We start from the raw sequence: 13,237 nt of genomic DNA, 5'->3' as shown, positions 1-13,237 counted from the left end.
AAAGAAATCATTGTTTTTCTCTCCCTGTCCTCCCCTGATACTTCCTTTTTTTCTCACTGCCGTTGTCTCCCCTCTCAGAGCCCAGGCAGACAACAGGAGCAACTGAAGGCAGTTAAAGTCAACTGCGGTGAGGGCAGTGATCCACGGGTTGACAGGTCTGGTTGAACAGGTTCTGAGGGGAGAGGCTGATACTTGTTTAACTGCAAGGTATGATGACACTCTACCTCAGCTGCTGATGCCTCTCTGCAGCATTCACTCGCACTGGCCCGCGTGAAAGACTAGTTTTACCAACCGATCGCTCAGCAGGTTATTTACGTGAAGTGAAAAGTTGGTGGTTTCTTTCTTCTTTGTCAAAGAAACTGAGAAGAGGAAATCACTTTACAAGATCAGTTTCAGGTGCTGAGGATTTAGTTGTTGTTCTCGATGTGAAGCCAAATTTTTTTCCCCCATCTTCTCTTGAACCATGACATTAGAATGTCTGTTAATGACGATGACGTGGGGAGATTGTTTTGTCACTTTCCTCCTCGGGTGATACTTTTCTTATAGATCTACTTTTACTAAATGGACAAACAGTTATTGTAGCATTAGTTTAGAGGTCACTATGGTTCAAAATCAACAACAACAAAAAGAAATAACAACTTAATAATAATTCAGCAGTTTCCAGTCAGGCGAAGCATGGTCACTGTGCAGAATGTGAACTGAAGTGACTGTTATTGACCGCCTTATTTTGTTTTTCACAATTATCAAAAGAATTATAATCTGCAGAGTCAAACCTGCAGCGCCACATTTCTATACGTGAGCTACACCTTCACAGGGGAACACACCTGCAGAGGAGACAGGAGCTACGTATCAAATAATGAAATTAAAGGGAATTCAGAAAAAAAAATGTAGAAAAGTTTTAAATACCCAGTGACGATGACTTTGACATGAATGACTCATTTGTCTGCTCTCTTTGTTGTCACATGATGCCCTTTTTTAAGTCTATGTTTTCACTGAACCACACAGTCTGTTTATGATGTCAGGGCAGATAATGAAAACTACTGTTCTCATTTATGTCAGGGTTTTTTTTTTTTTTTTGCCGTTTATTAATAGAAGATTTTTCCAACTCATGACTGAAGCGCAATCTGTGAAATACTCCCAGACAAAAGTTCTTTCTTTTTAATAGACATGCGAGAGTGTGATTGTATGAGCTAGTTTTTTTTTTTGTATTTTCTGAAAAACTCTAAAAAATGTAGCTTAATTTGTTGGAAGGAATTTCCTGCCTATTTACAAAACAAAAAACAAAAAACGAGACCATCATTTACAAAGCCAATTAATTTACAAGAAATTTATTTAAAAAAAAACAAACATTATTTACATGCAGGACAAGACGCTGGATAAATTATTAAGTATGGATTTTAATGTCTAGTTCATTTTTTAGAGGAAGAAATATTTACATTTACACACATTCAAACAACACACCTTCTCTCTGGCAGGACTGATGTGGCTGGTGGATTGATGTGGACGTTTAAATAAAAAAAAGATGGAAAGGGAAAAAAAAACAAACAGATACCAAAAAGGCATGTTCTGACTTTAGGCTTAAAAAGAGAGCAGTGACTGTGGAAGCACTGCTCTGTCTGAAGTCCACATGAACACTGGAGAGGCTTCTTTTACAAAGACTTTGAAGACACTGGTTTGACCAAACACAGGCCTAAAAACCCAAAACTGGTCTTTTCTTATTCAGGCTTACATAAGATTTGAATTATCTCTCTTGAACAAAGCACAATAACACTGGAGCCATTTTGATGTGGTCGTACAAACAAAAAACACAAAAAAAGGAAGGAAAATTAAGTGAATATTCTCTCTCTTTCTTTCTCTCTCTCTCTCTTTCTTTCTTTCTTTTTCTCATATAAAAAATGTCCTCTGTGAGTCCATTTAAAACACAGGAAATCAGTGGATTTGCCTCCAGACGGAGCAGAAGGGGGGAAGCTGAAAGGAATTCACAGCCACAGCGACTCATCTTGAAATGATGTCCTCCAGGGAGGGAAAAAAAGAACAGTAAGCACTTTGTTCTTTTCCTCTTTTTGTCAACAGAACGCAGGTCCCATGGTCGTGTCACTGGCACATTGGCAACTGTTTAGAACTGCATAGTGGTTCCTTTTTTTGCGTGTCCTGTACTACGACTTCACGTGCGGCGCTTCCATCAGGGTCGGTCCATGGAAATTCTACCGTAGGTGTCCGACGATCTGGTCTGCATCCAGCTGGGACACGTTTTTTTTTTTTATTTGTTTGTTTGTTTTGTTTTGTTTTGTTTTTTTACAAATCCTTAACTTCTAGAAAATATAATACAAAATGAACGTCAGGGTCAAACAGTACATGCATAAACCGTCACACACTAAGTCAGCTCTCAGAAATGACAATACTAAATGTTGATGTAAAAAAATCGTCCAAATAGAGCAGACAGGACAGCCTGATTAAGGGATCAGGGGAGGTGGGTTCTCCAGTTCGTAGAGATTATCCTCTGAGCGTTCATTTCCTGTGCTTGTCCATTTTGTCGGTCGATTTGCTTCCGCTCTCTGAAGACCCCTGGGTGTCCCCCCCGGAGCTAAGATACATCTTGTCCACTTGTTTGAGAGCCTCGTTCAGGTAGTTCTGCAGAGAGGTCATGGCTGCACAGATGGCCGGCGATCCAAACCCGTGAGTGATAAGGCTGAAGTGGGTCAGGCAGCCTTGGATCCCAGGCTCCAAAATAGGCGCCGGCCGTGAGTTTCCTAGAGGTGAGCGATCCTGAGTCAGTAGGTCGGTGAACTCCTTGCAGATTTGCCTGTGGGTAGGACGTATAAAAACACAGGGAGTTAGCAGAGCTATAAACTATAAATCAAATTGAATAATTAAGTAATTTACAAATGACAAAGTTGCAGAAATTACTTACTTGGCAGCGAGAAGCATATTCTTGCGAGAATTGACCTCGTTGCGTTCTACGTGCGGCCTGCCAAGGTATTCGGCAACTGCCTTCGCGGGAAACTCTGTCTCACACACGTAACCAAAGTCTCTGGCTAAGTGAACGGCTTCACCTGCAAGAAGTGGGAGAGGAAATGTAAACTAAAAACTCAGTTGTCGTCATCTACGGACATAATGATAAAGATCGTGAAGAGACAGAAAGAAATCAGCCCCGCTGCGCCTTTCAGCTCCAGAAGAAGAAGAAGAAACACTGAAGCCAAAGTTTCTCTCTCCAGGCTGTTTTGCTTCCTATGGTTATACATCGTTTTATCTGAATAAATGCTACCGCAAAGAGCCTGCAGCACCAACTGCACCACATATTGATGGACAGGCACATCATCCTGCCAGAGACGCCAGCAACTAAATATTCACAAGGACAGGATTGATGGTCAGCTGCCCCTTCCAGGCAATAAGAAAAAAAAACTAAATGAAAGTCTTGATTCAGCTTTGGAGGATTGTTAATAACACAGAAACTCATCGCCTTGTTTCTCTGTGAAGAAATGTCGGAAGCATTTGTGGGAAAAAGGAGTTTACTGCCAGGGCCAGTGGCAGGTAGATGTGATTAAAGTAACTGGTGATGTAGATTTAGTAAAGCTTAGTCAGGTCAAACGTGTGGTTCCATCTTGGAACTTTTGGCAGTTTTCACAAAAGAATACAAGCTCAACAGTAAAGGAAGTAAAAACTTTTTTTTTTTTTCATTCATGATTTAGAGGAAAACAAAGAAGAATCACTTATGGATGGTCCCTTCATTAGGGATCATTGTAGCTCCATCCTGAAGATTTATTAAAAACAAATAAATAAATACAGAGTGATATGACTTTTTTATTATTATTATTATTCTATTAATCGTAGTTAAGTTACTTAATGTTTGTCAAAGTTATTTAAAAAATGTGAAAGCCAACTGAGTTTGTATTCTACAAAAAGCCAAGTGTTCAGAGTCGTCTTCATTTCGAGGCACCGCGTCTCTGTGTGTGTTTTACAGATGGACAATTCTCACACCATCAGAACCACATTCCAGTCCAGTGCAAACAGCAATTACACATGAGAGAGTGTGACAAGGGCCTGACTAAGTGACAGGACATACCTTCTACCAGTGAGGTAAGTAGAGTGACATTGGCTGCCTTCCTCCTTCCTGCAGGCAGGTTGAGCCCAATTTTGTCCAACTTCTCTCTCAGGGAGCGTCCTCCATTTTTTGACTTAGCTCTACAGAACAATATATATAAAAAAGGTTGTTTTTTTTCTTGCTGTTGTTAATGTTTATTGTACAGTTACTCAAAAAGCAATACAGATTATCTATTGTTTTGCAAACACAACACATGGAGAAAAAATCCAAAGAAAAATAATATATAAACAGATTTCCATGCATGAAGTGGGAATGTCACAACTCACACAAACCGTCCATGTTGACCTAAAAACTCTCAGACGACTGATGCTTTAGCTTAGGAAAGCATAGCCAAGAAATCGTTCATACATGTGTCCGCAGCAACACTTTGACTGTGCACTTGCCACGGCCCATTCAATTTTCCGCATGATGGGACGCTCCCCTAACCCCCACTTCCAGGAAAGCTAATAAACACAGCATCTTTAGAGGGACATGTGCCTCCGCTCCCCTCACCCCACCGACCCACGTCCCTCAGATAACAATCAGTTTTTCTGTGGCTATATGACCTACTTAAAATGACACAGCGATTATGTGTGTTTGTGTGTGTCTGTACTGGTAAATCTGTACTTATAGGGATATGTTTTGGAGGGAAGAATACTGGGGACACTTTGAGTGGGTATTCTGAGGTTCAAGATTTAGCTTTGAATGGTAATAAAATAAGAATTAAGATTAATAGGTTTCCATACTAATATATATACAGTATTTATGTGTGTGTATATATATATATATATATATATAAAAAACAAAAAACTACACAAAAAACTAAGTCAAACAACGAATATACTAAACTTTACACAAACAAGTCAAAGCCACTGCAGCTTTAAGAAAACTCTTCCCTTAAGCCAACCGTGTTAGGCTAAAGATTAGCATATGACTTTTATGTGGAAGTACCATCGTGGCCTGTAGACTAACTGAGACCATCTTTAAATAATTGTATTCAGATTTATAACAGCTTGACAATTTTTTTTTTTCCTGACCTCCGTAAAACTCCTCCCAGCAGAGACGCGTTGAGACACTCCGGGGGTGACAGACGTCTCTGGACCTCGGCCACTGTGACCTTGTACTTGGACGTGGAGCTCAGCAGGGACAGTCGGCCCGGTACGGAGCAGAAGACCTCGGTGGGGTTCGACACCATGCCCAGCAGGGACTCTTTTTGGAAGGGCAGACCCAGTGAGTTGCCTTTGGGTAGGGTGACGGGACCTGGATGGTGTGAGAACAAACACTGTTGGTCAGTGGAAGAGCCAGAAAAAATATTTAAAATATTTTTAAAAATATTTAAAATATTTTTTCTGAGTGGTTGAGTCAGCAGCTCTGTGACATATCTAGATGTGCTTTACACATGACTGCTGCAGCCAACGTAGAGTTATGTTAAGCAGACGATGGAGTGTTCTTTATATAAAATACTTCAACAAAGTTCAGCAGAAACAGGCTCAGATTTTAGAAGTAATATGACATAACTGAACCAGGTAAAACGTAGAAAAAAAGGTCCCCGAAATAAAAATTAAAAAAAAAAAAACTTTACTTATGAAAATAACAAAATGTCTCAGTTTGTATAATTAAGCTATAATTAATTTCTGATGCATCTTAGTGATGAAACAGAATTCCATTCAAATTTGGTTAAAAACAATATATATATATTTTGGCGATTTCTATTTTTTCGAGGAAATCAAAAACCTGATATATAAAAACCTGAAATAAATTCTAGCACAGATCAGATTGACAAACATATGTTAATAAAACCTGTCAAAGCGGTCGGATAGGTGTCTTAACATGCTGTGGTTGTTAAGGAGAAAACTTTTTTTTTTTTTAAATGACAACATCTTTGTTTGACATCGACTTTGTTTCATACACTATTGAGTAGTACTACTGTGTATTTACAGTACTTTACTTGACGTTAAAAACCACACAACCCTCATCTTTGAAATATATCTGTTTTTATTTGATATATTTCCCAGAACTGTTTACAGAGTTCCGCACCACTGAGAAAATAAGAAATTTATAACTTTTACGGAAACTGTTGTTGATTTTGTGAAAAACTTTTTTGAGGTTTTGTGATACTTTCCCTGACTAATGGTCTAACAGCTCTGCTGCCAAACATCATTAACAAACAGCCCAACATGCAGTACATACACAGAACCTCTCATTAAAAAGCCACAGATTCTCCTCGGAGGGAAGTCGAGTCCTGTTTATAGTTGACCCAAATTCTTTTTTTTTTATCTAAAAATCTTTTTTGCATGATTCAGAACTTTCAACCGCCCACAAAGACATTGACAGGAAGGAAAACCGAGGACAAGTAAGACATTACAACACACTAAAAACATCAGCCATCTTTAATGTCGTCCACCACAACAGTAAGAGTTCTCACCACCTCGTAGCCCTAACCCTGAGACACAGGGCACAGAGGCACGTGGTTGGGCAATGACACCCTATTGTTAACAAATGGAGAACCCATAGCATGACCCTGAGCATGGAACCATCAGAGTGAGCCTTCGCTGATTTATATAATGCCTGCAGACTAGTTGGTTTATTGTGGTGCACGCGTGGCCTTTTTGAACGTTCACAGCGGTGTCACTGCTTCACACACACTTCAGAAACACCCAGAGTCCGTGTGAAGGAGCCACGCTGACAAAACAGCACAGTTAGCAAGAAAGTTCCCTCAAAACAGTTCGTGTCCCAACATTCTACTAAGCTTTCCTTCACATGCGAGCTCAATGCCACACCCAACAAAAAGCTGGTTCCGCTGAGCCAAATGCTGCAGTGAGAAAAGCAAGTCATAATTTCCAGTAAATTTCCAGATTTGAATAAAGCTGTACCAGGGAGCTTAACCAGCCCAAGAGATAATCCAAGGCTAAACAAACACAAGAAGTACTAGTGGTGTGAAGTGCAGCTCGTCGCTCTGAGATCATCCCAGCAGCAACAAACTCCTCCTCTGCTGAAGCTACACTGGGACAGTTACCAGGAGGTTTGACAGTTTCACATAGTAACAACGTGAAACAGTAGAGTTTTCACAGAATGTTTTTGCTTTTTTGATTTGAACAAAAACAAATCACTTGAACCTCTGGTGATATTTGTTTACTTTTTTGAGTCCATTATTTTTCCTAGACCATAATTATTTAATTTTGAACTGCTGGTTAAATGAAGTATAAATATGAGCTTGACTCACCTTTTTTAATGACTGTCTGGTCGGCCATAATAATACTGTGGTCATCAACATGCTGGGGGGAAAAATATAAACAATGATTTTCATAATTGACAAATGAAACAATTAAGACAAATGAAAGCATTAAGATTTTAGATCCTAATCACCATACATGTCTACTTTTTCTTCTTATGTTTTGTCTACTTATCTTACTTTTTTTTTACCTTTTTTGTTACAATTTAAAAATGAAGAGTCTTATAGTGATGCCAATTATACAATATCTATGTAATAGAAATATATATTACTTAGCATAATAATTAAATCACTATCATCAGAGTATTTTAGAAAACATTTCTTGAGTATGAAATGTTTAATTGTATGGAATCAATTATTAGGGCATGTTGTAAAGTTTCACACGGTCCCTCAGTTTTTGTGACTGTCTGAATCTCGTAGGTCATCACTTCAAACCCACCTGAACGTCGTCCAGTTCGTGGCCCATGTCGTGCATGCCCATGTTGTCACCGATCACGGACGAGTCCAGGCTGTGGGGGTGCGTGGGCAGCAGCTCCGGCCGGCGGAACCCTTCCCTCCTCAGCCCGGACGAGCCTCCCTCCAGGCCCAGGATCTGACCTGCCAGTCCAGCCCTGGCGTGTGAGCCCAGGGCCTCCTGACCCTGCCGGCCCGGCCACGACGACTGCTGCTGGTTCAACGACTGAGACTGGTTGATGGAGTTGATGTTGAAGGGGTCGCCGAGGTGTGCGTAGGGGTCGCCGGACTGCGAGTAGGTGATGGGCTGGTATGGAGGCGGGAAGTACGGGGGCTGGAAGTCCGAGGTGGCCGAGTGTGAGAGCGCCGGAGACGGACTGTAGAGGTGCTGACTGACCGCTGGCAGGTGAGGCAGCCTGGGATTCCCATTGCTGTTGCCATCGTGCCTTTCCTGGAGGACGGAGGAGAGATGATGACAACAGTCTACCAGGTGGGAATAACTTTGTCCCCGCGGGGAATTTACACAGTGTCAGTCACTAGTTTTGCCTCTGGGCTGACGTGACAGGATAAAAATACTCTATATAAACATTGTAAAAGAAAAAAAGTGTTATTTAATTTTAATACTGCAAAATCAATAACCGTTTTTACTGAAAAATGTACACAAATTATATTATTAATTTTAATAATTTATTCAAATATAAATACGATTGCTATTATTATGCCGGAATACTTTTATTATTTTTATAATCAATGTTGACTTTGGTAGTTGTGGTTTTACTCACGTATTTGGTAGAAAAAAAACTTTTTGACAACTTTTGCGCGCTCTATAAGAATAAAAATATTTTTCTAACTTTTCTTTTTTTTAATTTCTCTTTTAGTCAAACACTACGTTTCGATTTGTTTAAATTTAACATTAACTAAATATCTATATACATTTCTTTATTTTCTTTCCCCTGTTACAGATGGGGTTTTTTTTTCGTTTTCGTTTTTTGTTTTGATATCAAAACCGTGAAGTGTAAAATACGTCGGGTAGTACCACTGTAGTATCACTGTAGTACTAAGTGAAGCTGTCAGGACTCGGTCGAATTTCACTGTCATCTCCCCAAAGCTCACCTCACAGTCATCCTCATATTTCACGTTGTCAGCTAATTTCCATAACATTGTCGCTGAAGAAAAATAACGTCTCCCTCGTTTCAAACAAAGAAGGGTTTAAAAAGGGAAAAAATAAAAATATACGATCGCCTGTTGGTTAATCCAGAGCTGGGCAAAACTTCCTGGTGTTCATGAACCTTCTTGTTCCTCTGCTGCTGCTGCTGAGAAGAGCTGACGGTGAACGTGTGGCTAGAAACGCTGTAGGGTTCGATCAAGTGTCTGACGGAACGACTATTCGACCACAGATATGAGTTTCTACAGCCACTGCGGGAGAAAATATTCGTTGGAGAGTAATAGTTTCCCCCCACCCGCTCCGGCCACCGCGCTGTGTGGATGTGTTGTGGGGCTGCGCGCGGAAAACGACGCATTTAAGAAGCTTGACTCCCTCTGATGGACAAAACAGCGACCTTCAGTCTAAGTGTCTAAGTTGAGGACTATACTTCTATATCTGCGCGGCTCTGCACAAGTGGGCGTGGCCCTGGCCGATGATGTCAAATAAAAAAATGTGTGATTGGCGGGGCAATCGTCCAATCACGACTCTGTCCGTCTGTGCGGTGCCAGAAGTTCACAGCTGCAGGGGTTTCACGCTTTTCCAAAGCTCGTGACGAATGAATGAAGTCTCCCACCGATTATTATGGTCTGCTTAGGCTGTTTTTTACTCATTGGTTTATTTATGATTTTATTTGATAAACCCCAGCAACTCTAAGCCCCCTTTTTTAAGGATAATTCTAACATGAATATTATTATAATCGACATTTGAGTTTCAATCAAATTCACTCGTAATGTCACCTCTATTTGTTTAAAAAAATGGAAATGCAGAAACTAATGATTAATTTGTATGAATTTAGTAATATTAAAAAACAATAATACAATTGTAAATGATGATTTACAGATACAGTCGTTGTTCGTTTTAATAATCTGAACGTGGTCTCCCTCTCCTAGTAAATATATTTATTTTTTATTTTTGAATTGCAGTTAATCTTTTTTTGTTTTTTGTTTTTTTTTTAACTCTGTTTTGACCCGAAAGGTCTCACAGTGTTAAAAAAAAACTAAAACTTTTGCACAAGGTTTCACGCCAAGACAGGCAGCAACACAGTGAACAGACGTACGAAGTGGAACTGAAAACTTTTTCTGTTTTTAATTTTTTTTTCATTGTAGCTATTAAAAAGTTTTTTTTTTACTGAGTGTTTCTGTAGTTCAGACCACGGCCTACTCACACAGCACTGAAGCGCTCGTCTTCCCCGTGTTTTCTGATCTTATTCGAAATTTTACGTTGATCCAGAGTGTTGACGTTAGTTGGTGAATCGGGATATCTTAAGAAAAAAAAAACCATACTTGCATGGTCGGCTTTTCAAGGTGCTGCATGTTTAAGTGCTTGTTTTAAACCGCACTAAGCCCCGGGGCTTAGCTGCATCAGTGTCTCCAAAGCCTGGAAAGCTGAAAAGGAGCTCAACAAACAACTCTTTCTTGACTTCATTTGCATTTTTGGTGGAGCTTTGCAGCACATGAAAACAAAGCTGCTTTGAAGCTTAGATATGCATCAAACATAAAAGAGATAAGTTGTTTTATTATATTATTATTATTATTCATTTGAGACAACGACTATCTGTTAAGTTAATTTTCATATCGTATAAATCGATCACGTTGCAATGAATCTGACCAAGAAAATGTACAGTCAGATTATGATGTATCTATAATGGATTAGTTGGATTATTGGATTTGAATATTGACAGACCGTGGTCGTTTAGGATTACAGCCTGTGGCGTCCGTCCTCGATATGTAAACTGACGGGGGAAAAAAAAAAAATTTCCCCGTCATTCTTGGTTTTGTTGTGATGTGGAGCAGAAGCTCAATAAACGCTGATTAGGCTGATTAGATGTTTTACGTTGGAGGTTAATGACGTCAGGCCTGGCGGTGGAGTAGGTCAAAAATGCGGGTTAGGTGCAAGTGGTGGTAACAGGCGTTATGACAAATACGGTCAAAATATATCTACAAATAAATACAATAAAATAAACGTTTTAGTGGACACATAATCAACATGTTCATTTAAAATGGATTTTAATTACAAACAGCTTTTGGTTATTTCAGTTCTACGTTCATATTGGCCCACAGCGAATCATGTTATATATCATGTTATATCATACATATCACACACACATATACATATATATATATAGTTATATATATATATATATATAACTATATATATATATATATATAGTTATATATATATATATATATTGCATATATCAAATTCGTGTCGGTTCAAAGCCGACTGAAATACACACATTTATTCACACCTACGGGTATTTTTAAATAAACTATACGAGGCGATTTCGTTCTGTCAACAACTGCATTTCGAAGCAGCATCATCCAGTCGGCCTGCAACTTATTATTGTCAGTTAGTTGATAAATCCTGGTGTAAGTTTTTATTAAATACGTTTTTAATGGTTTTTGTTTCCGCTTCTAAATAACAGTGAATGTAATATTTATTATTTAAAACGTACAAAAATATTTTTATATAAATTAGCTTTAAATGCAAACGCTGCACTATTTCAGTATTTTACAAACTATATTTAACGACTTGTCGAGTAATCGAGAGAATAAAGTGAATATATTCGTTAGTTGCAGCTTCATAAAAAAAAATAACTCGATGTCTATCGATTTAGTCGAAACTCTAGAGCCAGCAGAGCCTTGACTTTACTGACGTTATTTTTTTGGTGAACGAGCTCACCGGGGGGAAAACAGGTGTTCGGGAAAATACCGACGAATGATCGATACATGTGAGCTCGGTGGTGGGGAATTAAAGTAGAATAAATGCACCGAGGTGTAAACTCACCCTCCAGTCTATCCTCTCCAGCACAGACATCTGAAAGGCTCCGGTCGCAGCAAACCCACTGAGACGCAGCCAAAGAGTGAAACCAGTGCAGTTTTACATTGTTGGCTTTACCTGACGACTGCGTACTGCGCATGCGCCCCGTAGTGTACGACACCTGAGCGAGCGAGGAGGTGAGTGAGAGAGCACCTGAGCGAGCGAGGAGGTGAGTGAGTGAGACAGAATGCCTTTATTGTCATTGTGCTAGCAGTACAACGAAATTGTAGCCGAAAGTGTGAGCGATATCACAACTTCATTCATATTACTCAATGATCAAAAGCCACATGCATTCTCTTATTAAATTATAAAAAAGAGTGAAAAAACACCAATTAAATAGATCAAAGTGAGGACACGAAACGAAGACGTACAGTATGTTGCTGCATATGTTTGATGTAAAATGATTATGAGTCATCAGATGAGATGTTTCCACTGAGATCGACTTATACTTAATCTCATAATAACTTGCAATTGTCGACTATAAGAAGAAACCGATGTCACTGACGATACAGTTTGGGAGAATTTAAAGAAGAAGAAGTGGACACATGGGGGGAATTTTCAAGATGAGGTAATCCCACCCCAAAAGCCACATTGCCCCAGGCTGACCAGGAAGAATCTGCTTTCAAACGCCGGCGAGGCTTTTTTTTTAGGCCTAAAATGGCTCCTGTTATCTGATCTGCCAAATACTTCAGCTCCAACTAATGAACAGATCAAAGTGTATTCTTCCACCAGGCCTGAGAATGTAGCACACGTATAGAAACACCATGTCTGAGGTGCAGCCAGGACACCTGCCTTAAAAGAGAAAATACTTCACACAGTCGGGGAACACACGGAAGCCACAGTGCGTGTCCACGATTCTGTAATTCTGTCGCGGATGTTCAAATGGTTTAAATGGTAGTTTTGGGGGGTTTTCTGCTTCGTAATTGACTTAAAAAATAAATCTATTTTAACAGACTGACGGTGAACATATGCGTTAGTATAGAAGTGGGTGCCCACACACTTACACTTTACACTTTCTAAAATTCACTTAAAAAGCATTAAATAAATACACATTGATTACAATTTAGTAATCCAGTATCGATACAATCGTGGATTTTCAATGTATACGTTTACTTTATTGTAACTGAACTAGTTATATACATGTAGTTTGAAGTAATTTAATTATCGCTGTAGCAGCACATTGTGATCATTCATACGTGATTAAAAAACAACCAGCGACGTGATTATCTCTATTTAAAATCAAAACAGATTATTATTTAGTGTTAATGTGACTTTTTTTTTACACAGTGACAGAAACATTTTTAATTTACCCACAGTTCCATCCGAGTCCAGGTGTTTTTTGTACGAGCCTACACGCTGAATAACTCGGAAAAAGATGTCTCTGCTACCACCTAGTGGCTGAAGCGTTGCATCAACGTAGTTACTCCATCCATCCATTTTCATCCGC

The 13,237-nt window shown here is 39.3% G+C and overlaps 1 protein-coding gene and 1 long non-coding RNA gene across 6 annotated transcripts in view; one reads left to right on the top strand and one right to left on the bottom strand.

The window, feature by feature from the left end:
• The window catches only part of LOC103386723 (uncharacterized), a 140,561-nt gene extending 132,692 nt beyond the window's left edge, over nucleotides 1-7,869 (top strand). For 3 of the 4 annotated variants that reach the window (XR_003051092.1, XR_003051091.1, XR_003051090.1), the window contains exons 7-10: nucleotides 79-2,037; nucleotides 3,962-4,077; nucleotides 5,139-5,311; nucleotides 7,734-7,869. This is a non-coding gene — a long non-coding RNA (uncharacterized LOC103386723). The remainder of the gene's footprint in view (nucleotides 1-78; nucleotides 2,038-3,961; nucleotides 4,078-5,138; nucleotides 5,312-7,733) is intronic. The other variant, XR_003051093.1, reaches the window with a different exon arrangement.
• On the bottom strand, nucleotides 1,060-11,922 carry tfap2c (transcription factor AP-2 gamma (activating enhancer binding protein 2 gamma)). 2 transcript variants are annotated; one of them, XM_008321125.3, is made up of 7 exons: nucleotides 11,758-11,922; nucleotides 7,753-8,217; nucleotides 7,305-7,356; nucleotides 5,119-5,341; nucleotides 4,064-4,182; nucleotides 2,912-3,053; nucleotides 1,060-2,803 (listed from the first exon to the last, which is right to left on the bottom strand). In XM_008321125.3, the coding sequence occupies exons 1-7, from the start codon at nucleotides 11,785-11,787 to the stop codon at nucleotides 2,509-2,511; spliced, it is 1,326 nt and encodes a 441-aa protein (XP_008319347.1). In that variant the 5' UTR covers nucleotides 11,788-11,922; the 3' UTR covers nucleotides 1,060-2,508. The 2 variants fall into 2 exon arrangements, with proteins under 2 accessions (XP_008319347.1, XP_008319345.1); XM_008321123.3 differs by lacking the exon at nucleotides 11,758-11,922 and adding an exon at nucleotides 8,880-10,433.
• Nucleotides 11,923-13,237: the final 1,315 nt, after the last annotated feature.

Source organism: Cynoglossus semilaevis, chromosome 11 (genome assembly GCF_000523025.1).
Source record: "Cynoglossus semilaevis isolate Cse_v1.0 chromosome 11, Cse_v1.0, whole genome shotgun sequence".
NCBI lineage: Eukaryota > Metazoa > Chordata > Actinopteri > Pleuronectiformes > Cynoglossidae > Cynoglossus > Cynoglossus semilaevis.
The sequence above is the reverse complement of the archived record's forward strand: the minus strand, read 5'-3'. Positions and strand labels throughout refer to the sequence as shown.

What these genes read in the sequence shown, in the direction of transcription:
- tfap2c (XM_008321123.3), bottom strand. Translation starts at nt 8,927, where the DNA reads ATGTTATGGAAATTAGCTGACAACGTGAAATATGAGGATGACTGTGAG. An exon ending in AATATGAGGATGACTGTGAG is followed by an intron (nt 8,218 to 8,879) that starts GTGAGCTTTGGG and finishes TCCGTCCTCCAG; the next exon opens with GAAAGGCACGATGGCAACAG. An exon ending in ACTTACCTCACTGGTAGAAG is followed by an intron (nt 3,054 to 4,063) that starts GTATGTCCTGTC and finishes CACTTCTTGCAG; the next exon opens with GTGAAGCCGTTCACTTAGCC.